General features: G+C 37.7%; 1 protein-coding gene across 1 annotated transcript in view; it reads right to left on the reverse strand.

The window, feature by feature from the left end:
• Positions 1–2,462: 2,462 nt before the first annotated feature.
• Positions 2,463–24,854, reverse strand: part of TEX11 (testis expressed 11) — a gene marked incomplete at its 5' end in the record, with an annotated part of 33,637 nt that continues 11,245 nt past the window's right edge. The window contains 19 exons of the mRNA XM_009710340.1: positions 2,463–2,534; positions 3,567–3,731; positions 5,495–5,615; positions 6,611–6,719; positions 7,664–7,813; positions 9,298–9,370; positions 10,250–10,366; positions 10,925–10,995; positions 12,646–12,732; positions 13,993–14,033; positions 14,764–14,817; positions 15,451–15,536; positions 16,278–16,402; positions 17,521–17,623; positions 18,369–18,506; positions 19,750–19,835; positions 20,587–20,738; positions 21,502–21,580; positions 23,322–23,403. Coding sequence (XP_009708642.1) covers positions 2,463–2,534; positions 3,567–3,731; positions 5,495–5,615; positions 6,611–6,719; positions 7,664–7,813; positions 9,298–9,370; positions 10,250–10,366; positions 10,925–10,995; positions 12,646–12,732; positions 13,993–14,033; positions 14,764–14,817; positions 15,451–15,536; positions 16,278–16,402; positions 17,521–17,623; positions 18,369–18,506; positions 19,750–19,835; positions 20,587–20,738; positions 21,502–21,580; positions 23,322–23,403 — 1,911 coding nt within the window. The remainder of the gene's footprint in view (positions 2,535–3,566; positions 3,732–5,494; positions 5,616–6,610; positions 6,720–7,663; positions 7,814–9,297; positions 9,371–10,249; positions 10,367–10,924; positions 10,996–12,645; positions 12,733–13,992; positions 14,034–14,763; positions 14,818–15,450; positions 15,537–16,277; positions 16,403–17,520; positions 17,624–18,368; positions 18,507–19,749; positions 19,836–20,586; positions 20,739–21,501; positions 21,581–23,321; positions 23,404–24,854) is intronic.

Here is a 24,854-nt window from a genome sequence, read left to right on the forward strand (position 1 = left end):
CGAGGATGTGGCAGCTATGCTAAGGGCTGGTTTCTAGCTTCAGCCACAGGACGCAAAGTGGTGGCTGGTGCACACAAAAAGCAGGAATCATTAATATTTGGTTTACTCAAACTATGAGAAGATGACAGACATGGAACATTGATAGAGACTGCTGACTTTTTTAGTTACTTCTTGGCCCTGACCACTGCACTACGCACAATACTAAGCTCTTCTTCCAGAGCATGTCAGGCTTTTAGAACGGACTACGACTAATGCAATTTCTTCTTTTCTATGGCCACTATCCTGCTGTTAGTGGCCCTGTTCTCTGTCTGAATAGGCTTTAATGATCTAGGTTCAAGTAAAATATATTTTTTAATTTTAAAAACAAAATTAAGTCTTAATCTCAAACCAGATGATCTTATAGCTGAAAGATACTGCTGCCCATCAGCCCTGCCTTCCGTGTAATGTTCGTAAAGAATAAGCAGCAAAGCACTTTTAGCTCTCCAGTAAGCAAACCAGAGGATCTGAAATGACTGTTAGTGTTCCTCAGGGTGCTTAAATATCCTCTTAAAGAAACAGCAAAAGAATCCACTTATAGGACGTATGCCCTATTATAGAACATGCAAATGTATATGTGGTCTACCACACAAAAGACACAACGTGCCATCTTTGCTTTGACCTGCCTTGCACCTGCTTACTGTAGTGCAGCAGCCCTAACTTAAAAGCAATCAGTATACACCTACCAGCTATGATACCTACCTCATCTTCTAAGCAGGCAACTGATAGCCTGAATCTGTGCTTTCTGCTCAAGCATCATATCAGCTTTTTTTTTAAAAAAAACAAAAAAACAAAAAAAAGACAAGAAAAACTCCTATACTAAGCATATCTAGGCTCTGCTGGAACCGACAGTACTGACCCCCAGGCACTCAAAGGGCTTTATTGGAGTGCACTGCAGCTCCCTCCCACTCCAGTTACCTTTAATTCCTTCCAGAGAAGGGCTGGGCACATTGGGAGATGACCTTTGCAGGTAGAACGCAAACACAATTTGTCCCCTGGAGTTAAGACACCAAGAGGTGTCACGGAGCACATCTGTGCTACAGTAGAGAAGACAACACTCAGACCATGTTTTTTCTGACTTCTGAACCTACCAGTAAAACAGCAACAGTTACATAGATCTAATTATGGTTCTTAACTCCACTTGACCTCTCCACACTCCTTACTATCCACACTGAATTTCAGGTGGGAAATATATCTTCAAATCTAGTCACAGTAAGATCCATCCACTTACCAGTCTGTGTTTTTATGTGAATTTGAGGGGCTTTCATGCTGAACTGTGACTGGTGTGTGTGTGTTAGTAGTTGTCACAGGAGAAGAGTCGGAGATCACTCAGATAGATCTATCTAGTAGTTAGTTTGTTGAGTTCTAATCAGTAAATCCAGGTATGTAAAATATTTAATAAGTACAGATGGATTGCCAGTGTACCATTTACTACATTTAAAGTTAGTATGGGATACAAAGATTATCGTTTAAGCTTACTATACGTATTTTAAACATTACATGCATGCAAAAAAAGGTTACTTACAAACCCATCGATGTCTGCTGTCAGGTAAGGGATCTTTCAGCCTCAAGAGGTAACCTTGAGAGGTGTCCCTACTCAAGGGGGGACCGCCGCCACACAGCCAGCTGCTATGGAGGGAGAGCTCAACAGATCCTGATGGCTGCTGATACTTATAGCGTAAAGTGGTTGATTTGTAGTCAGATTTTCTGCTGTGTTAATGCAATTTTGTCCACTTATCAGCCCAGTCTCCAGCCAAACCATTTTTTGCAGGGTTTGGTGCTGATCATACAACAGGATTAATTTTGATTAGGCCTACTTGCTGCGCATCTGCCTGGACTAAAGTTCAGATAGTTCAAACAGGACTGCACCCATCACAGTAGTCTATAAACAGCAGTACCTAGTCAAAGCTTTAGCTTTTTCTGTCAGCTAAGTAGTACCTGCTCTTTTTTTTTTTCCCTAACTGAATTGTGGAACTGGCAAACAGCTCTGAATTCTTGTCCATACTGAAATGGACTGAAAACTAAACAATCTGATAGATATTTATGTAGCAAGGCAGCTGTGACATCTAGAGGAGATGCCTGGTCTTGGAATACTTTTATTGTTCTCCTTGCCACTTACTACTAAAATCAAGCATTTAAATCAACCTGTTACATAACAGCAGACGCATCTCATGAGAAAGTTAAGTATTTATTTCTGTTATATAGCTCCAGAGAATGAAAACCATTCCCTAGAGTAAAACAATTATATTTATTCAATAAACACTTCCTAAAAAGTACATAACTTAATTGCTAACAAGAAGATGATCCTGGTTTCTTTTCCACTGCTCCCATGACCCCAAGCCTTCGCAGAGCTAATGGCCTCTTTCATTCAGCAGAACGTTTCCAAGAGAGACTGCTGCCCTCCTTTTTTGCAGTTGTGGCTGTCATTATTCTTCATTTGGAAGAAACCTTTTTGCTCTGTCCAATTTGTCCAGAACCTCACTATAAAGACCAATCATCTGGAGAACATAAGCACCATAGTTGTCAACAAGGATGGATAAAGCTGTATCATTCAACTAGATAATACAACAAAGTGACTGGAAACAGAATCAAGGGCATAGGTGGGAGACTACCACCAGCTTCTAAACCTAAAATTTCAGATTGATGTAAATATTTTGGCACAGATTTAAATATAGTGGTTTAAGGAAAAAAAATAGTTAAATCAGTGCAACCTAACAAAGGCGGTTTTATTTATACTGACACAAAGCATAGTTTATAGCTGAGTTTTACATCAGTGAACAAATCCATCCACAGAATCACAGAATGGCTGAGGTTGGAAGGGAGTGATCTCGATTCTTATTGTCTTAATCAATGTACTTAAAATGGTATAAAAGTTGCAACAAGCTCTTGATTGACCAGCTCATGCATAAGAGAATGAATGACAACTGCATACATCAGCCAGGCTGTACTGTGTTGCAATCAAGGGATGAGCACCAGCCAAAAACTGTAGAGAGAAGTTTATTTGTGACAGAGTAAGAAAAAGTGTCGTTGCTTTCTACAGAGGTACTAGCCCTAAAATGTCTCCCTCACAGGAAGTAGCTAAGCTACACCTGAAAAGATGAGCTTTAATGATTTTAATCACATCAGCTTAAACTCTATTTATAAGACATTATACTAGAAATCAAACTTGAAAGTATTCATACAACAGCCAATTTAAGTGAACTGGTACAGCACCTTGACTTTAGTGAAAGCAGGCAAAGTACAAGGGTCCTCCCATGGTCACAAATAGTCAGAAGTTTATTTCTAGTCAGCCATTTACATGATCCTTTCAGTAAAAGGACACTACATCACTCTTTCTATTGTCTATCAAAACTTTTCTGGCCTCACTTTGAAAAAATCTTTTAGCATCAAGCTCCCCCAAAATATTTAGGTACCATGCTTCTCCTGAAACTCTGTAAAGATCATCTGGAGTGGTTTCTTCACCCAGATCCATATCTCATTCAGGCCAGACATCCAATCTCACATCCTCAAATCCATCTGCTTACACTTACATGGCCTTCATAGCTTGTCTTCAGAGATCCTAAGTGATTGAGGAAACGCATTCCTAATCCACACCACTGCTCAGCTTCCTTATATTTACCAACAGTATACTGAAATATTCCTGTATTCCAGGCTCTGGTCATCAACCAAAGGATCTCCATCTCTGGGTAAGCATCCTGGAATAACAAACAAGCAGCAGCAGCTCATCAGATAATAGACTCTTCACTTTAAACCCAACAAGTCAAGACTGCATTAGAGCTTAGTTTTAGAGTGGGGAAACAGTTGTCTGGTGTTTTTCTCCTCAGCAAAGGGCAATTCCTTCAGAGTCATCCCATAGTTCACAGTTCATCTGCACTGCTCTCAAACAGCTTGTTTCCAACATGGGTAAGTCATGTTGCAATTACCTACTGGTAGGTCAGAAAACACAATTCTGTGGGACTGGGAATGATGCTAGAATGGAAGTACGCTTTCCAACAGCCTATCTGCAGACAGGCTGAACTTTCTGCCGCAGTACTTTCCAGTTTATTCAAACAGTACTCAATAGCAGGACATAGTTGCTCACTACAGATTAGAAGCAGCAGTTCTTACGTCTTCAGAATTTCTCTATGCACTGTGGCAATGGCTTGCCAGAGTGAAAAGCTGCCCTTATAATTGCAGAACAGAAGCCAGAGTACCCAACAATACTTTGAACCTGGTGGGGAACTGATTCAGTTGGGGTAAGGAAGGACAAGCAATTATTTATTTGCCATGCAAATCCTTAGAAGGAGGCTGGAAGGACTTCTTTCCCTCTTTGATAGATACTCTCATCCTAAGTAAGAGGGCCCAGAGTGAATTTCTGAACAGTAGCATCCATTTCTGAATAGGAGGTATAAATCATGAATTGTGTGCCAGCTTTCTAACTGATAATACACTGATGTGATGCCCCAATGTCTTTCTCCTAGCATGGTACCAATTAGTACCTGCTGCCATGAGCAAGACTGCAAGAGAAAGCCTTCTAGTACTACGAAATTTTGCTATTACGGGTATCAGTCCACATTCACATTTCATTCATACCCGTCAACAAGAACATTACCAAAGTTATAGATGAGAACTTTGGTGAAAGGCAGGCATGAATGTGGACACATTCTTGGTTTTGGGAAGTCAGGAACAGCGTATCTTTATGTCACTTTTATAAAGGAAGAGACATTCAAACCTGACTGAAGAAACAGCCATGCAATGGAATGAAGCTATGAAACACAGTATTGGTTTCATTAGTCCTGAATAGGAATACTCCTTAACTTGTTTTTACCTATGGAATTCTAAGTAGACATGTCTGACTTCCTCAGTACAACTGCCTTCACTGTACAGCATTATGCTTCAGGCCTGAAAGGAGCAGCAGAAATGCTTACTGAAAGGACTTTACTCTCCATACACCTGTCTACAAAGAAACAAGGTATGTGGTACCACCAGTACTGACAGCACAGGAGTCTAGTTCTAGGTCATTTGGAAAAAATAGTAAAGTAGTAAGTTCCCAAATACATTTAACAAAACAGAGCTGAAAAAAAAAAGCAAGACTGGTATCCAAATTTTAGCAGGCTTTAAACTGGTCTGGAAAAGTAATCTGCATTTTTTTTAATATTCAGTGTAAGAATGCAGAAAGCAAGAGGAGGAAAGATGGATGCTGTAGCTCAAGATGTTTCTAAAATAGGCACTGAAAATTTGGCCTTAAATGTCTTCAAAAAAGCCCTTAGAAAATCCAGGGAAATTCATAATTCAGTCATAAATATCCAAGAGGCATTTCTGTTGAGGTAATTTCAGTGCATATCTTTTACTGAAGAAGTCTCTGCTGCTCCACATGTAACACTATATAATGTTCAGGCTAATTATTCTGTCTGATGACAATTTTCTTTAAATATGTCCAGAATCATCTCCTAAACTCTCGTTTTCCTGTTCAACTTACTGTGCTGCTGACTATGCTCAGAGCATCTTCAAAGTAGTCCCAAACCTCCTGCAGTACACAGGCATCTAAGTCCGTTAGTCCAGTTGGCAAAGAAAGATTAATCAAACTATGTAAGCATTTGCTGAGAATTGAAACAGAGCAAAGGAGGAAACATTAAATACCATGTGCACAAACTGCTACTTTTTAGTATCAGCAGCATACTAACTTATGTCTCTATGATTGTCAGACAGGTGCTTACTACACTCACTTTCTTATAGCAGAAACATACATTTTCCTAGTATCAGATCTCATTCATACAAACTATGCAAAAAGAGAGCCAAGAGCAGCAAGTACTTCATTATTTTCATCGTTGGGCTCTAAAATAACACAGAAGGAAAGATGTAACTTTTTCCAGGGTGCTATACATGACAGTGAGGAAAAAGTACCTTTTCTAACTTCACAAACAAGAACTAAGTAGTCAGCATCCTCAGAAAATCAGGAACAAATACACGGTTTCTGAAAACAGGTCTGTCTTTCTCAAAGTGAAGTGAGAAAGGCTATATTAACAGTTGCCTTTGCCCAGTGGTTACTGCAAGGAACTCGGAAAGGAAGAAAAAAATCTTTTAGGGGATACAAGTGAGAGAGGAGGACACACACCAGGTAGGTTTTCAGATTCCATAAATTACAGCTGTGAGAGAGCCAGTTACCCAGCAAAATAAATCACATATATACTATGGCATGATATGACTAACTTACAACTCATGGCTTTCTTCTCAGACCTTAATTTTCTTCACCTCATTGTCTTTGACATACCTAATTCACTACTGCAGGGTAACATTTGAAATTACCACCTTCCTCACAAGAAACAGCCAGAGACCTCCCCTGGATCCAATTTTCATTTTCCTTCCTCAGTAGAGTCATTTATTGGAAATATGACTATTTCAGAAAATATGCCAAGTAAACAAATTGCAGTTAACACATCTATTGGACAGCCATACTTGAGAGGGACACTGGTTGGCCAGCAAGAAGTGGAACCTTGCACATAAGCTTAAATCCACTTATTTCAAATTGCAGACTTTATTCCCTGTCAGCATTTCCAGTCACAGGCTCATGGCAAAGGTATGTGATAACACTAACCTAAATTTCACAGCATCAATGACAGTCTGCTTTCTGTGAAGGTTTAGTGCACTCTTCAGAGCCTTCTTACACAGTACAGGATACCGAGCTGGAGATTCCATTGCTAATGCTTAAAACCAAAAGAAAATAAGAGAGAAAAAAAGAAATGACTGGAGCTAGACTTTAATCTCATTGGTCACTAAATTAAAACTACAGCATGTTGCCAGATCCCTTGTGATAAACAATTGAAAGATATTTGCTTAATGCCTGGGCTGGTCACAAGCTAGTGCTTCTCTAGTACTTTCTGACTGTGCACATCAACAATGAGGACTACAAGACCAAAGCACAGTAGGTTTCATAATTTACAAGTACTCTCACTGCTCTTTACTTCTGGTGCAGTAACCCAAAAATATTGGGGGTGGGGGTGTCCAAAGTCAAGAGTTTTGTTTGTCTCCTTGAACATGAAAATCTGGATAGAAAAATTAGGCAAGGTGTTTCCGAGCCCAGGTGCGTACTGCCTCAAAACAAGGGAGATAAGTAGGTATTTATGCAATCCTACAGAATCCCCTCTAAAGATCTGCCATGGTAGTTCTAAATTTTACTCATTTCCCTTGGATCCTACTCTAGCTTCTCACGGAGGTATGACTAGAACTTTGTGAGGAAAGTATGGCACAATATAGAGAAGTGCTATTTACAAATTAACTACACTAACTTTAAGTTGAAACTGCATATCTATCCAAAGTCCACATCCTAAAACTTCTGTATTGGGGCATGCATCAGCTAAGGTCAATTCTCTGGCCTTTGTCAGTTCGGAGCTTGTAAAAGTTTATCTAAATAATCTTTACCAGACTCACAACCTACACAAATGTCTCAGGGTCTAGAAATGGAAGGATGTCACAAATTTATGTTTCATCATCCATGTAATATGGTATTTCAAAATACAGTTCTCCTAATGTTGCGGAGATACTAAGCACAATACATGATAATCCTGGTCACCCCCAATGAACAGGAAAGGGCAACAAAAGCTGTTTTTCATGACTTGAAGAACTATGAAAGTACAAATGCAGTCCTTACATGCAATGATTTCTAACGTCTTGACATCTGTTTGTGGTTGCTCCCATACTGACTCCATAAGGTGGTGGAGTGTTGGATCATTCAGTTTGGATCTTGCTTCAAATTCATAAAGCAGCAACAATGTGTCTGTTGGGTCTTTAGCAAAATCTCCTACAGAGGAGACAGAATTGCCCATATGTAATGATTCATTTTCTTACAGCCACATGGTATATCATAAGGTGTAAATTTTGTTTCCAACAGGCAGGAAAACCATTAAGGTACTCAGATCTAACAGCAGAGCAAGTGGAACTGAAACGGTCTTGGACAGAAACCTCAGATGTCCAAAGCAGATCCCCACCAATGACCATGCCTCCCTCCCACCCCCCAAAAATCTGGATTATCTGTAATTGGCTAAATTCATGCAATCCTCGTAGGCAAGGTAAGAGCTACTAGGGACGCCACTTTCATAGACAGTTAAAAGAGATCACAGAAGGCCACCAGTTCAGAAGGTCAGCTTATGAAAGAAGTTATCATCAGCTTCAAATTTTCTATAGGACTTGTCCCCTTTCTGGTAGAAAAACCCACAGGAAATACTTAAACACAGAAAAAGGGTGGGAGAACAGTAGAACTGCTAGGAAGGCATAAACCTGATACAAATACCAAACAATCCTTTACTGAACGATCACAAAGACCTTTGTTTTTACATCTAAAAGACATTCTCAGCTTCCTCCAGGGGAACACGCTTGCCTATACATTGGCCAAGGTCTAGTGAAGAAGTGAAGGAAGCACCAGGCTACCATTCCACAAACCTCTGGAGGAGAAACTCCAATATGTCCCTGTCTTGAAATAATCAACCCCCTGGGATTTTAAGGATGGAAAATTAAAAGGGAAAAAGTCTTCCTGAATTATCTTGTCTTCAGTGAAAGGACAAAGAGAATTCCAAATCCAGGCCATATAACAAACCTTTCATTCTGAAACTTTAAGGGGGAAAAAACCCCAGCAAGTAAATTTCTTGACAAAAGTTAAATATTAATGCAACTTACAGTGGAAAACTCCAGTGTCCCAAACTTAGAACTGAAAAGAAACTAGACCACAGGCCAGACAAGGAACGTCTAATGGAATTTTTCTACCAATATACTACCAAAAAAGTGAAGCATGCATACAAGGCTAACAGTCACTCAGCATATCAACCGTCAGCTGAAAGCATGCCAGTCTCCAGTAATATCTGATCTAAATTGACATGGAATAGTCAGGGAACAGAGGATGGGTTTTGGCACTCCAAAGTATGGCAGCAGAACGTTCTGTGTTCTGAAATGTCTTACATGGGAAAAGGCTAGTAAAACTATTAAAACAGTGCAAGAGTGACTCCACTGCAGAGCAAAAACCTTGGAGTTTCTTAACATTTAAGACAGAACAGTCAACCCAATCTCACTCTGAAAGATTGTTCCACACTTCACAGCACCTATACAACAAAAAGTCTGCAATGACATACAAAAAACAGTAGTTGTCTTTGCCAATTCTTTTATCATATTGTCATATATCTGCTTCAACATTCTTCAGCTGAGACAGCAACTCCATATGCCCTGTATTTTTCAGTAATATAGTGACTAAGTCTAAGAGTTACACATGCTGAACAGACACATTTTGTAGCTTACCTGTTAATTTCAGAACTTTCCATATCTCCTTGCATGCCTGGAGATGTTGAAGGGCCTGAGTCAAAAGCTCCGTCTGTTTTATAAAATTTAAGAAGTTATTTTTGTCATAGTTTTAAAAGTGAAAGGAATATACATATCACAACTAACAGGATCTTTATACCCAACTATAAAATAAATGAAGAATCAGCCTAATTAGTACTTCATCTATCAGTTCTTGCTGGATTTTTTTTCCCCTCTTTTTCAAAGACCTCTACATCTCAGACAAAGCTTCTTCACACCAAATGTTCCATTGGTCCAGAAAAAAAAACACAAGTTCCTATAGGACATCATTTATTTTACCTCCCAGGCATAAAATAGTGCTATTGAGACCAACAAACCACTAAACCCCACAACACAAATTGCTGTGCATTGCTGTCCACAAAAGTAAGTTTCTACAACAATCACTGTACAGCAGACTTCCGTACTTCCTTCATAACCACTGCACATTTTCCTTAGTCTTCTTACCAGAGTAAGTACAACACCCCCAAAAAAGGATGTACATGTAAAAGAAACAAAAAATTGTGAGTTTTGTCACAACCATACTGGTAACTACTTTCAGCAATGGCATAATGCTAAAGATGCAGTATTTATCTGCCTGACCAACCAATGTTTAGCAGTAGACTCCTTACATAATATAGAAGGTAGACTGAATTCTTCTAAGAGAAGGTACTGCCATGATCCTTTGCTGATATAAAGCTGTTCAAATCCACTGAAGTCAACAGAACTAATTTACAGAAATCCAACATTTACAACAGTCTGGAAAGCAGTAGGTGCATTGATTCTAATTAACTAAGAAAGGTTCCCATGCTTACATTCTCAATATCCTGTTCTGAGTGAACAAATTAAGACTTCAAAAGAAAAAAAAAGTGCTACACTGATACATACAGAATCAGTTAACAGAGCAATGCCCTACCTGTTCAGAAGGTGTTACTTGTTGTCTCCCCATTTCCAGATTAACTGCAGCTGCCATTAACAGGCATGTCTTCTGAGCAAATAGAACAGCTTTGTCAGGAGGACACAACTGGGACAACTGACACCAAAAATAGGAAAAGGTAATGAGAATTTTGCCCATATAAAGCAATGTGCTCATGAACAGATGACTGAGTCTCCTCTATGACAATTTTAGTAATCAGTCATGAATAGTATATATTCATATTGCAATTTTACTTGTACAATTACAGCAGAAGATTATTTAAATATAAAGTGTAAAGGAGTGTTGGAGTCCCCTCTCTACAAACACATACAAAACCGACAGTGTTGCTAGAAGTTCTGTATGGAGATTAGGACTCAAGTACTTAACATGTTCGTATTAATGATACAGTTTCCAAACATCAGAATCCATTTATTTTAGAAAGTACTCATTGAAGTCCAAGTTTCTTATGACATTTTTAAGCAACCGAATGTGAAGTATGACAATAATGCTTACATTTTGTATTACAAGTCAATCTCCTTCCGACAGAAGTGCTCCATCTTCAGAGCATACAAGTATGTCTCCAAGGAGATACCCAATACGTGGATGTAATTTCTAACAGAACTAGACAGATAACAATATCCCTCAATCAGACATACTATTAGCAAGAGTACATACCTTGAAAGACAGTAGAAAAAAATCCCTCATCTTTTCAGGGCAGCCTTTAAACTGTACAGCTAAGTTCCAAGCTAATAGAGACATAAAAAATGGAAACTAGAACAAAAACCTTCAACATTACAGGTATGCCCATCTAATCTCTAGTAATAGGCCATTCACATTCTACAATCCAATTTCTTAATCAAAATATCATCAACGGCTCCTTTAAGAACAGCAAGAAATATGGTTATTAGTGAATTGTTAAATAGCTTATTTATGCTTTCAAATTTTGTCTTAATAATTTCATCATAACCAAGTATCCATTCTACCACACACCCTACCCACAAAAGCATGAAGTGGAAGAAGCATTTTCTTATGTTAGTAAACAAAACTAGTATCTGAATGAGTGTTGAACAATATTCCCAAGACAAATAAAAAAAAAAGGGGGGGGGAACCCACAACATTTTGTAACATTGTCCATTTTACCCCAGCAGGGTCAAGTACATGGGAATTAAACACACAATTCTGATTAGTAAATGGATGAACCATCTAAAGACAATCAAATGATTCATGTATGAGAATCTGACCCAATTAAATGTTTAGATTCTACAGTGACTTTGCAGCAGGTTCTAACTTTCATGTTAATTTATTCCCTAGGACATGTTTTTGTAGTCTCTGAATTGTTTATTCTATAAGTGAGAATGCTGCCTTGGAAAGGTCATGGTTACGACAGATTCCATTCACACTCATTTTACTATTATTTGACCTCTGCTGCTTCTCTCCCTCCTTTGCTACTCTTGATTGGAGCATGGCTACATGGTGAGAATGTATGCAAGAGTTCAACGTAGCAGATGTCTTCTGTTATAGATTTCAACTATTTTCTCTCCTATATTCTCTGGCAGAAGCAAGAATCTGAAAAATTCATTCAACCCGTTATCCTATGCTTACATTTTTATTTACACAGAGCAAATGCACTGAATTCTTTACCAAAACAGTGTAACAAAGACTAAATGAGGATCCAGAGACACACTATGGACAGTGCTTGGGACAGCTCCATGGGAGTTGCATTGTCCTGCAGGAAACACTTTATCTATGTAAATGTTTACTGTTTAGATTTCATACACTGTTCAAGACAAATTCCAGGACTGCTGATTTAAAGGACTAATGAAGACAGTCTGTCTGGGTGGCAGAGGTAAGCTCATCCTGCACTTATACCAGTACACACATCTAAATTTCCTAATTTTTATTTTGCCTATATGAGAATATGTATATTCAGGATAGGCAGTAAGATTTTTTTTTTATTGCTCTTAGCAGCATTTTTTTTTCAGACGCTAAAAAAAAATCATTATTCTTTCTATTTGCCAGATCTTAAATTTTACTTCTTTTAACAGTTTTGGTAGCGAAGCGCTAACAAAGAGAAAAATAGTGAACTCTGAAGAGTTGTATCATGGACACATACAACAATTCTTGTGGTGGAGGGAATAATCTATCAGCTACCCCACCACTCAAATAGACCTTGTGTAAGTATTTGTCTTGATAAGTGACTTAAAACATGAGCCATGTCAGATAGTTTCAGAAGACAGAAAATGCAGCAGGAGAACTTTAAGACTAGTTAAGGCAGCAACTGCCAAAGGTGACAAGTTGTATAAAACTACTACATCTTCAAACACTTCTTTCTTTATTAAGCTCTGGCTAAGTGGAGGTGGAGGGGATTCAGTTCAGATTCTGAGAGTGCAACCTACCAACTTTTCTAAACCAGTGAGCTTCAAGGATCCTCATCTCCCCTGTAAATTTCTCTTCTGTGAAAGACTCAGCAAGTCTCTTGTGAGCTGCAGAAAATGTGTTGTTCAATACATAAGTAACACTTTCTGAGCAGAATAAAAACATTTCCAAGTCTAATAACTACACTACAAAACAGATGTTTCCAAAACCCCCGTATAATTCCTGATGAAGAGTTATTCTCACAACTTAAATCTAATATGCTTGACCAGAGAGGCTTATAAAAAACATCAAAAGGTGCCTCAAACAGCATTTTAGAATACATATATAAGCCTGCCAACAAGTACTGCCTCTTCAAAGTTTACTGACACAGAAGTCTAATGCAGAGGAGTTTTACTTAATTTCACAAAAACTTGATGGTTTTTAAATTTAACAACAGGTTTGAGGCCTTTCTTCAAGGAGTCTTTAATCAATTTAATTCTAGTCTTCATTCTCTTCTCCTAGTTGCAGTAAGAATGGCTAGCATAGAAAAAGTTCTACAATCTCATTAATTTTCTTGTCTGAGACAGGAAGAGACAAGTAAAAAAGATTTAGTGAAAGTAAGTATTTCCTCTGATGGAGAAAAGTACTCTGGAAAAGGTGCAAGAGTTTTACAACGCAAACAAGACAATTTGTTTTCAAAGGACAGCACAACTTAAAAGTGGGAACCAACTTTGACAAGCCTCTCTTGTCTTTCAGCAGTTTGCCATTACTCCTAGCAGCTTTCTAAGCCTTCCAGGGTAAAAAAAAAAAAAAAAAAATAAAAAAAATAACTTAACTTAGAAAATGCTCCCTTTTGAACAGCTAAAACAGAAAAGACCACCATTGGCATTTAATTAATGCCAGCAGAAAGTTACATTGTTAATTCAGTTTATAAAACCAAACTTCTTCCTTTTGTGGTAGCCCTGCTACTAAAGATACTAACTTTGCTCCTGCCAATGCAGTCAGAGTAGGAGATGGTCACTAGAGGCCACCCACGCTGTGGCTTGTACCCAAATACTCGTTTGCATGCACGGCCTTATAAAGGGTTAAAGGGAAACTGCCGAGAAGAAACTGCCGGTTTGTCTGATAGAAGCTCTGACAAAGCCTTTACTAGAAAGTTTTTCCAACACTAGCCTGCAAGCTTTGCATAGCAAACACCTGTAGCACTGAGATCCAACTTCACAATTTTGCTGAATCTCCAGTTTTAGTTTTCACTGATTTCAGTGGGAAGCTGGGGAACCCAGACTGAAATAAGGAGTCTAAACATTTGGTTGGTATGGACCTAATCATATCATAAAATGTTCACAGAGGGAAGAACTACAGAAAATGTAAATAAAACAAAAGCATACCCAAGGTCAGGTAAGTCAGCATTGAGTTAATATCTTCATCTCTAGAATGGAGGAAAAACTAAGTTTTAGAAAATGTTTGATTAACTTTCTTACTACAGAACACGTTATTTATGTTGGAATACAACATCTGCATAATTATGGATATAACAATTCTTCCCCTGACAAACATCTCGGGCATTAGAAACTTTCAGCATTTGAAGATGCAGAAGGAATGCTGAAGGCCTGCAGGAAGTTTTACTGATCTGCAGCAGTGAAAGGTCATTGCAGAAGTTCAATGGGAGATTTCTTAGTGGTTGGGGCTGCAGGTTGAACTTCAAACCCCACTGACACTATGGTGTTTTCTTGACAGTCAAAATCCAGTAGTATAGTTCTCCTACTTCTAAGCCAACACACGACTTGCGAAGTGGCTAGCCTTCAGCAAGGGAGGTCCCACTCTGAAGTTCTCACTCAGAACTTCTGAAAGATATTAAATCCTAGTGTCAAAGTTAAAGAGGTTGCTTAGCTCACATTCCCCACCCATCAAAAATACTTGACAGTCTTAAAGCATTAATAAGGCAAAGAGCAAATACTTAAAGGAAAGGCTATACAAGTAGAAAAGATGTTCCTATGTGATGTCATTAGGTCAAGTTGGGAAGTCATCTGGGGGGACTTTTTACTAGCATAAAAACTAATCTCTTGATTACTCTGCAAGAAAATAAGCCCAACAAGAAAAGATTACACTATTTGTACAACATACCCACCATAAGAAAATGGTTTTGCAAACAGACCCACCTTATCTCTTCATTTTCTGACATGACCTTTGACAACATAAGACGAACCAAGCATCTAAATGAGAAAAACAAGCAATGAAGAAACAAAAAACGTTTTCCAACAGTGTACTTTGCCCTAATTTTCCAGAAAGAATCCCACTTTTCTTCCTTATGCTATCAGCCCATGGAATTCACAGCAGAATTCAAAGCGTCAAACTGAGAATAAGATTACACTATTTCCCACCCTATTGCCTTATTTTGTGTACGACCTCGTTAAATCATGTAAGTAAATAAATATACTTTAACAAAGGCTTTAAGCAAATATTGGAATAAATACATCTGTCTCACAATATTTGTTTTTATAAACTTGATGGAGTATTTTAATAAGATAATGCTTCATCAGAGGATACAAACAAACTGGTATTTTCATCAAATATATTGTTGCAATCTCATTAGAGTCGTTAGTGGTCATCTGTTCAAATCACAATGTAATCATAAAATTCAGAGCAACTAATACTATTTGCTTGGGAGAGACTTGGAACATCTGTAGATATTAAGAGTTCAGGCTTGAGGTACATCTGCAGCACCAAAAAGACTCCTAACTAATCTTTCATCTAGTCTGTTTTCCACCTTTCTCAATATAATAAATTCTTTTTGAAAAAGAAACCAAAAAAATTTCTCCTTCCTTGTAAATACATTGAATTCTCACTTTAAAGCTGCAAATAATTGTCGGCAGTCTTGTAGATGTTCAGACAAATACTCCAAAGCTTTGATAGCCACAACTTGTTGTTCATTCTGAAAAGAAATCAAAACATGTTTTGTATAAACCACACTACCTCAGTTACCACCAAAAAAAAAAAAAAATCCAAATCAAGAGCATATTCCAAAAGTCTGTGCAGTCTCCTAGCAGGAAAAAGGACAAAGGACTCTGCACAGAATTGCCTCAGAGTCAAGAGAAAGCAGAGATCATACAATTCCATGCACAAAGAACCCATGGCAAGAACAGGATCAGAACAGGTTAACAAGGTTTCATGCCTTACAGTGCTACGAACAAAACCCTAAAACGCAACCAAAAGCCTCTTCTAATTATGCCAATGTAATCAGCCAGTTCAGACATCACTCAAGACACCAATCAAGGGGCAAACAGGAGGGATAAGTGACTTTTCAGTCTTTCATCATTGATTTATATGTATTTTGTACACAGGTTCCCCCTAGCACATCAAAGATCAAATCCCAGAGGCAGAAAAAGACGTAACATTCTGCTAAGGAGAATTTTACAGAAATACACCATGTCATTTCCAGATAGCAACATTTATAACTCAGAATCTTTTGTTTTCCTGAAGAAATATTAACAAAATACTATTTCTTTATATGTGAAATCAATTTCTACTTTGCATCACACAACACACTCGAGTGAGACCCTGGTCACGGAAGCATGAAATACTTAGAAATATTAAAAGTAGGCCAGGTTACAGAGGTTACATCTGTCCTACTTATATCAACAAAGCAAAGTAAAGACAACGTTATCTGTTCTACCTCTAAAGCAATTTGAGCAGCTAAACCCAGGAGGTTAGTGCCTGTATTTTCATCCACTCTCAGTTTGTCTTCATGTCGAGATGGCTTTTCTGCTAGCTTCCCCATTTCAATAACTGCTTCCACAGCTGAAACATACATAGGTAAAAATTAAATTCTTTTACAGAAGCAATTGGAAGATGCAAAGTTCTACTGTTTCAATGAGGCTTTAGAAATAACTTATGAAAGGCTATAATTTTTTTTTTAATATGAAAAAACCAAGACACAAAAACCTGACCATATCAGCACTTCTCCACAATTATGCATTTCTTCCTAGAGAGGTTCCAAAAGGCTTCCCAAGCTACTAATCTAAGGAAACAAGGATGCCATACAAATGAAACTCTATCTCACATCTTTAATTTTGTTCTGCTAAATAACTGTTTGTCACCAAAGACAGAAGACTTTCTCTAACACATTGTCTGGGCGCGATTCCAAGCTCCCACATCTTGGCTTATGCTAAGGGTGCTGCTGCTTTTATGTTCACACTGTGCTGTGGTTCCCACTGCATATTATGTGAACAAATTATGCTGTCATTAAAAAGATGTATAGAGAACAATTAATTGGCATGGAACTCATTGGAAAATAAGCTCTGCATGGTACTCTGTATTCTAAGTAAGTATAGACTGTATTTCCCAATTTTCATTACTTAAGCTAAGATTCTCGTTAAAATATGCAATGCAAGAACTCATTATAAAGAAGGAAGAGTCTACAGAGATATGTCATTCTGTAAGTAATCTCAGTAATTCATGTATTTTCTGGTAACTTCAGGCTCTACTTGTCCAGAGAAATTAACAGCAACAATAATGGTTCTGTTAAGGTTCATTTAGCTCAGTATCCTTTTTTTCAATATATATTGTATATGCATACAAAAGAATACTATAAACAGTAAGTATACAATGATTCTCACCCTGGGATGCTACTATAACTTCTGCCCACGAGAAGATTAGAGACTTCCTGGCCAGAAGCTCCATACAGATAATATCAGATATGGCAACGGACTCCGCATCTTACGTATTGTGTGCAAAAAGCACCCCACTCTGACAGTTTAGATGTACAGTCTGACAGTTTCAATGACTTTATAGACACTTCTCCTAGCTACCCTCTACTGTGTCTTTCTCAAGATGAACAGTCCAAAACTGCTTAGTATTTTCTAATATATTTGGCACTCCTGCTCCTTGTAGTGGACCCTTTATCTTTCAAGTTCTACCTTTATCAGTATCTTTCTCCATCACTGCAATCTTATAGACACTGAACTTAGTAAAGATGCTGTCTGGATCACACCTCTCTGCTTCTTTAACTGCCTTTTTAGCCTGTTCACAGAAGAGATTGAAGGAAATCAGTACAATGACATCAGTAATATAACTTGCAATAGAAGAGAGCTAAAAAGATACACAAAATGTTAATGGTTACATTGTGGATATTTAAATAATTACTCAAGAAGTTTGGTTTCACAATATCTTCCCTGGTAAGAAAAGTAAAGTGACAAGAGCAGAAGATGGCACCAAAGGCTGACAATGACTAGACTGAGGAAAAAGCCAATTCCTCAAAATTAGAGCTACACAATCAGAAAGCAAGAGAAGCCCTGAGAATCCTGAAAAATTAAACTCCCTTCTGTCTTTGAACTGTGAAGTTTAACACCCCCAACCCAGAAGGTCAAGACAGGTAAAGCAGGTGCACTTCTCTGCAGATGTGAGGGCTAACACTGTTGTGAGAAGTTCTAGTGAGATGTGTCAAACGTTTTTCCTGCCAGGGCTCATCTGTCTTGAAGACAGGAGGACCTCTAATCTGAGAAGAAACGTGATATCCTGAGGCATGGTCACACAACTTGTGGACTGTTTCCTCCGTTAGAATGCTAGGTGATACAACAGGCCCCCACAACAGCTATGATGATGAACAACATCTCTCTGCTAGACGATGCAAGATAGGCCAAGACAGTTCCTCCTCTCAAAGCAAAAGAGGTGCTGTAGCAAAGATGTAAATTAAATCTCAATGACACAGCTACAAAAATAAAAACAATGTAAACAATAAATAAGTACACATATATATTATACATACCTTGTCAACTTGTTTCAGATGAAGGTAGCAAGAAGCCATGTTTCTCTGCAGCTTAGCCAAGTTCTGATCTATCTGTCCAGGTGTGTAGAAGCTGACAGAATAATTGTACCACTGAAGAGCTTCAGAATAGCTTTTTGCCTAGGAAATTAAAACAAACAAACAAACCAAAAACCAAACAAACACACTCTTATTTGGGTGATTAAACTGCCTATGTTTTCCCAAATTTAAAAAAAAAAAGTTCATAGGAAATGAACAATTTAGATAATCAAGTATATTTTAGTGTAACCTTCCTCCCAGAAGAGCGATCATTGTTCCCACAGCACAGGTAACATTCATTAGGAGAACTGACACTTGACCTATTTCTACTCTTCCCTTACTCTAACAGCCATTATCAAAGACGGGACATTGGACTAGCTCATTAGGAGAACTGACACTTGACCTTTTTCTACTCTTCCCTTACTCTAACGGCCATTATCAAAGACGGGACATTGGACTAGATGCGTCATTTGTCTGACCCAGAAAGGACATTCTTATGACTAAATACAAAACAGAAATATTATTCAAAAAACCCTCTCTCTTCATGATATAAAGCAACTGAAACCAAGAGAAAAAGACAAAAGTGTTTATCCCATTTAGACTGTGAACCTTGATTATACTACACTGAAGATGGTACTCCCAACTATAGTCCCAATTCGGACAGAGAATTTATTTTAAAATGAAAAGGAAGGAAGCTGTATCATTAGCAAAATTCCTTCTTGACTACACAGATGAAAGGTAATAAAATGGCATGTGTTTTTCTTCATATATTCAAGAAACAAGCATATGACAGAAATACAAGAGTAGAACATGAGTCCATGTTCTCCAAATACTGAAAGAATAAGAAGGTATCTGGTTTTGAATAACAGAATTTACATATACTCACAGTACAAATGTATATGGACTAACACACAAAGTAAGCATCCAAAGCTACTTTATAAGGCTAAAAAGAAAAGCAATGTACAAATGATAACACTTCATGCTCCTTAAAGCAACAACTGACTGCCAGAGGGTAGGAACTGTAAAATAAACAGCTCAGGAATATTTTCATTTTTTTGTACCCTTCCCAGGACAGAACCAGAATGATGGGCTGCACAGGTTCCTTGGCTGATCAGTTCTGGCCATAACTGTTCCCATGTACAAACCTTGAGATCAGTCTACCTGAAACTTGATGTTGTAATGGAGAACAGCACCAGCTGGACAAAAATAAAACTAGTGCCAACTGGAACTGGGATCTTAGGCACAGCTTGCACCCTAACCAAAACCAGACATACTGAAGAGGTCAGAAAAAGCACATCTTCATTTTCACTGATACAAATAGCAACATTACTGTTTGGTCGCAAACCTCATAATGTTTGGCAGCTCTGTCCCACAAGATGATGTGAAGACGGTTCAAGGCTTCAGGCAACAGCTGTTTCCCAGTATAATGATCTGAAAAGATACTGCAAATCATCACTTTACAAGAACTTTAAGAAGCACATTGAGAAGTACCTAAGAACTATCTGAGAAAGACTGTGCCATAGCCTACAACAAACAACACTGACACAGCAATAGTTTCAGCCAGGACCCAGTGTTTCATATCCTGCTTCTGAAAAACAAAAACATAACACCACCAAAATAATGCCCAACAAACAAAACTCCCCAAAACAGTGGGTAAGAGAATAAATATTTTCGTGCTTGAACAATGTAAACATGGTTTTTGCGCCTAGCTTTATGCTATGTAAAATACAGTCTGATTTTCAGCAGATTTGACAGTCAAAAAATACTACAGTAATACAGGTGCAACAGACCTGAAAAAGAAACTGCTATTCAGCTGCTCAAACAAGGATATGCAGCGTGTTTTAATATTGACAAACAAAACCACATTGGGCTGGATGGACAAAGTATTAACATTACACAGAACTTCTGATAAATGTTTCTAATCCCACATGTATCAGCCACACATAGTCTACACTAAGGAGGAGGAACTGTTCTAGCAAATGAATTTAACCATGAACTTTATCATGACTGTCACTCACTACGGAAGTTTAAAGCTGCCATGCAAAAGAAACGTAAGGGAAAACAGACACAAATAGAAAGAAAAGATGGGAACAAGCAAACAAAAGAAGTGAAAATCAGAATTAAAGACTTTAGCCAACTAAATCCAGCTTTCAGTAAACAGCAGCAAAAGATGGATACAGACCTATAATAATTTCTTCCACCTTTTGCTTAGCAAGCAGCTCCCTCTTATTCTGCAACAGGAACTCAATGTGGAGCAGGGTAATTTTTCCAAGGTCAGGTGAAGATTCAAATCGTTCAGGAACAGATTTCAGAAAATCAAAACCAACTGATTCCCTATTCAAACAGATGCAATTTTAAGAGGCTGCACAAGAAGAGCTGTTAATTTTCCATTCTAAAGAATAACATATTCACACCATACAGTATGTTTCTCATTAATACTACCAGCACACAATCACACTGACAGAGTGAGTCAAGGTATTAATTTAATGCAGTTCATCTATTCAGTAGTAACTTCCTATTAGCACTTGCTTGTTCCACAGCATTCACAAGAGTTTATTCCTCACAATGAAAGAGTAAGAATTTGCTGCAATATAGAAGCATAGACATGGGTAATTATGACAGAGCATTCAACAGTGTGAAATTTCATGCCTTAATTTATTTTGCACTAACTCATTCATGCTTATACTGGTTTTCACAAGAATGATTCTAGGACTTCAAACTCTTTCATTCTGAGAGTTGGTTAGTTAATATGGAAGAAAGTTCAGTCAGGTAACTGCAGACTCATATATATATTATTCCAGATATATTATTCCATATATATATTAAAACTACATAGGAAGAATCTTATATCATTCCAAAGTAAGGCTACAGCATTGCAAATTGCCACTCAACATTATTCCACACCCTGTTCTGCTGCTGGCATAATCTCTATCACCTTGCTATAGAAAAGACAGGTTCCCTCTCAGAACTGTCTACCTACCTCTGTGAGTTTTTACTTAAAATAAAGCATCATTGTATAATAGAAGTTCTTTGCTTATAAAAGAACACCTACAAAGCCCAAATACTGTGTTCACCCCACTTAGTGATGTTTTCATACCTTCCATGCTCCAGCAGTAGTTTGGCAGTATTCAAACAAAAGTCTAAAGACATCCCATGGTGCAGGAATTCTGCAACAGCTAGACAGAACACAAAGCAGTTGAGAATATTTCATCAACTTAACTGTTCAATTTACCATTTACCTCTTATAGCTTCTTTGAAGAAAAAACAAAACAAAACAAAACAAACCCAATATAATAGCTCTAAAACAAAAGGAAGAATCAAACACATCTATTGTGCTTTGACTTTCCTTTTGCTGTACAATTAATGTAATACTACAGAAAAGTGACAGACTGATAGCCCTGGAATTCTAGCCCTCTCTATTTAAGCAGGAACAGCACAGGCAACAGCAAGTTGCCTCAAGCTGCTTTCCGTCAAAATGTCTCATCCTTATCCAGCAGGAACGACTTAAGACTGAGGTCAGTGTCAGGCTGTGTGGTGGTATCATACTGCAATGGGAACTACTTAAGCCTAATGCCTTTAGCATCAGCTGTCAAATTGACTGGTGCTGATAGGTAGGTATCAGTTTAAGACCACTCAAAGTTTTAAAATTGCTAGACTGTGCTCGATGGTTAATAACAAGATTTATATATCTGTAGCTCAGATGAGGTCAGGGAAGGAACACATAGGGACACGACTGTAACAGTTGTTAAAGGAAGCGTTTCTAAGGCACCTGTGTACAAGTGCACCATACCAGATTTTAGTCAAATGCCTAAAACTTAGCAGGAACCCTCACTCAAAAGACAGAGAAGTTGCAGTGCATGGACACAACACTCTTTTCTACCAGCCATACAAGAAGAGACAGACATCCACTTTATTAATAAACTTGCTTGAAAAACTGACTGGTGTCTTACTGCTACTAAATATAAGCAGAGTGTGTTTTGATAGGCAACACTATGGCTTCACAATTCAAACAGTAGAACAGAAGCCAACTATTGGAATGGTAAGTTTAGAATAACTGTCCACTTAAAAGCTGGCTGAAATTCCCCAGGAGCAATCTGAAGTGGAGTTTCCATTCCTGCCAGTCTGGCAGCATTCAAACCATTCAGCTCTCTGCAAGAAACTCCTCATGATTTATTTCTCAGAGCATTCATTATGCATCTGATACTTCCCAACCATGGAGAGTACAAGGCCTGCCTTTTTTAAGATTTCATTATTTACGGAAATAATTTCTCCTGACACATTACCCTTTCTATACTAAAGGCCTGCAGAGAAAACTTTTTCCTCCTCTCATTCCAACAGATAAACCAGTTCTCTTCAAATGACAAGTTTGAGGAACAAGGAGAAAGGAGTTTATATGCTCTAGATAAACTAAATAAACTCTGGTAACACAGGTTTATAACTACACACTGATCAGCACTTGACATCTCTTGGCCAAAATCTGCAAAACCACACACAGAGAATAGCAATGTTTCACAAGCCTTTCTTCTATGCTGACTGCACAAGAGACAATCCACATTCACCCTTTTAGGGTAACCTTAGGCGTATGTCTAAAATAAACCAAAACTTTTACATTGCTATATTTTCACTGTTTTCATTCTAGCAGGCTTCAGTCTTCCCCCTTCCCTACTTCAAGCAACTCTATTTATTCTCAACAAAAATAAAATCATGTTTAATTCAAACTTACATTAGCACCTGGATAACTTCTCTGAGAACACTGACTACTATGTCTCACACTCCAAAACCAGAATAACATTTACCTAATGAAGATTTCTCTAAAACACATGACAAAAGGACTTTTTTTTCTATCTGCAACTAAGCCGTCTGCTTGGATATAGAGTAGTAGGACCTTACTATGAAACCTATACAGAGCTGTGATACCTGAGTTGACATCTTCATCTGATGCTCCACTTTTAAGGAGAATTTTAACTTTCAAAAAAAACCCCGCTGGATGCAAACTCTCCTGCACAATGAAAAACAATACATTACTTGGACAGCTGTTTACAGAATACAGATCCCAGGAGAGTCCAGCACATTGTAACACAGACAAATACGAGGAAATCACACACACTCCACTGTGTTCTTTAGTTCCATTTTAACGACTGAAGTAATAGGTAGGCAACTGGTAATATTTTCTTCTTAAATGCAGTGTGGATCTTTATTATTTATTGTTACACTGCCAAAAGACCATGAGGACAATGAAAGCAAGAGATACATGTTTCTCATTTTGCTGTCGCCCATTTCCAGTACTTTTAAATAGAAGCTGAACAACACCAAATGATAGAAACATTTCCTGCTTTTCTATGTGTGAATGGCTGGATTACTGTAGAATTAATATGAGCAGAATTCAAAGTAGCTTATAATAATAGAAAATTTAGGAGAGAACAACAATGGGAGCAAATGGAAATAATGAACACTGTATACTACAGCTCTCACTAAAACACTGCACATATCAGACTCTAGAATAAAAATTTTCTTCTAGTTTTCCATAACTTCATACAATATCAAAACATACATTATCAAAAATGATGATAAAAACACTTTCCACCTCAAAAGGTTTTGCAAAGTAAATACAATAAAACTGCACAGAGCTTAGATACTGTAGTAGCATGTTATTTGAATGATTAAAATACACTGCCTTTTATCCTGATCTCACAAGCAGATGGATCATCATCTGTCTGAAAGTTTTAGCAGCATACAGTAAACTGAATTTCAGCTTTCATTTAAAACAGGATTTTATGCTTAAAACTTGTTTTGTATGAAACAGGTAATGGAAATTTTAAAATGGTCAACCAAAGACAAATATAAATTTTTGAAATTTAAGTTACTCTAACTAATCTGGAAAGATAGAAGCACAAAATTAATTCAATGTTTATATGGGAAACAATTTCTACAAGAGCAAAAGACCTCACTGTAGTGACTGCTTAGAGATATATGAACTTTCTTCAGGGTAGCTGGTATGTTTATTTGGCTCATTTTTCAGGTTCCAGAAGAAATACAGTCATGTTAGAAAAGTACAACAGCTAAATTATTGTTTGAAGTTAGACTGATGTAAGCACAGCTATACAGCTTTCAAAACTGAACTCTGTTTGGCACTTGCTCAAATATTTGTCCAGATAATGAGATAAGGACTCAAAATGTAGTATGGACATATCCATTATGATACAAAGCAAGACAAAATGTCTGGGGCATAAAAAGTCAGCTATAAATCTCAGGTGGACCACACTGTAATTTATTCTGTTTATACAGTTTGCATGAATAGGTGCCAGAGAAATTTTAGTCATACCATTTGCAAAGGATCTCACTATTAACACATATGAGGCAGCAAGACAACTCTACATCTACATGCAAAGAAGTATTTCTCTACAAAAAAGCTGGGAACAGCAAAACGTACTCATGAGTGTGAAAGTCAAA

This window comes from Cariama cristata, unplaced genomic scaffold, assembly GCF_000690535.1.
Source record: "Cariama cristata isolate BGI_N322 unplaced genomic scaffold, ASM69053v1 scaffold15641, whole genome shotgun sequence".
Lineage (NCBI taxonomy): Eukaryota > Metazoa > Chordata > Aves > Cariamiformes > Cariamidae > Cariama > Cariama cristata.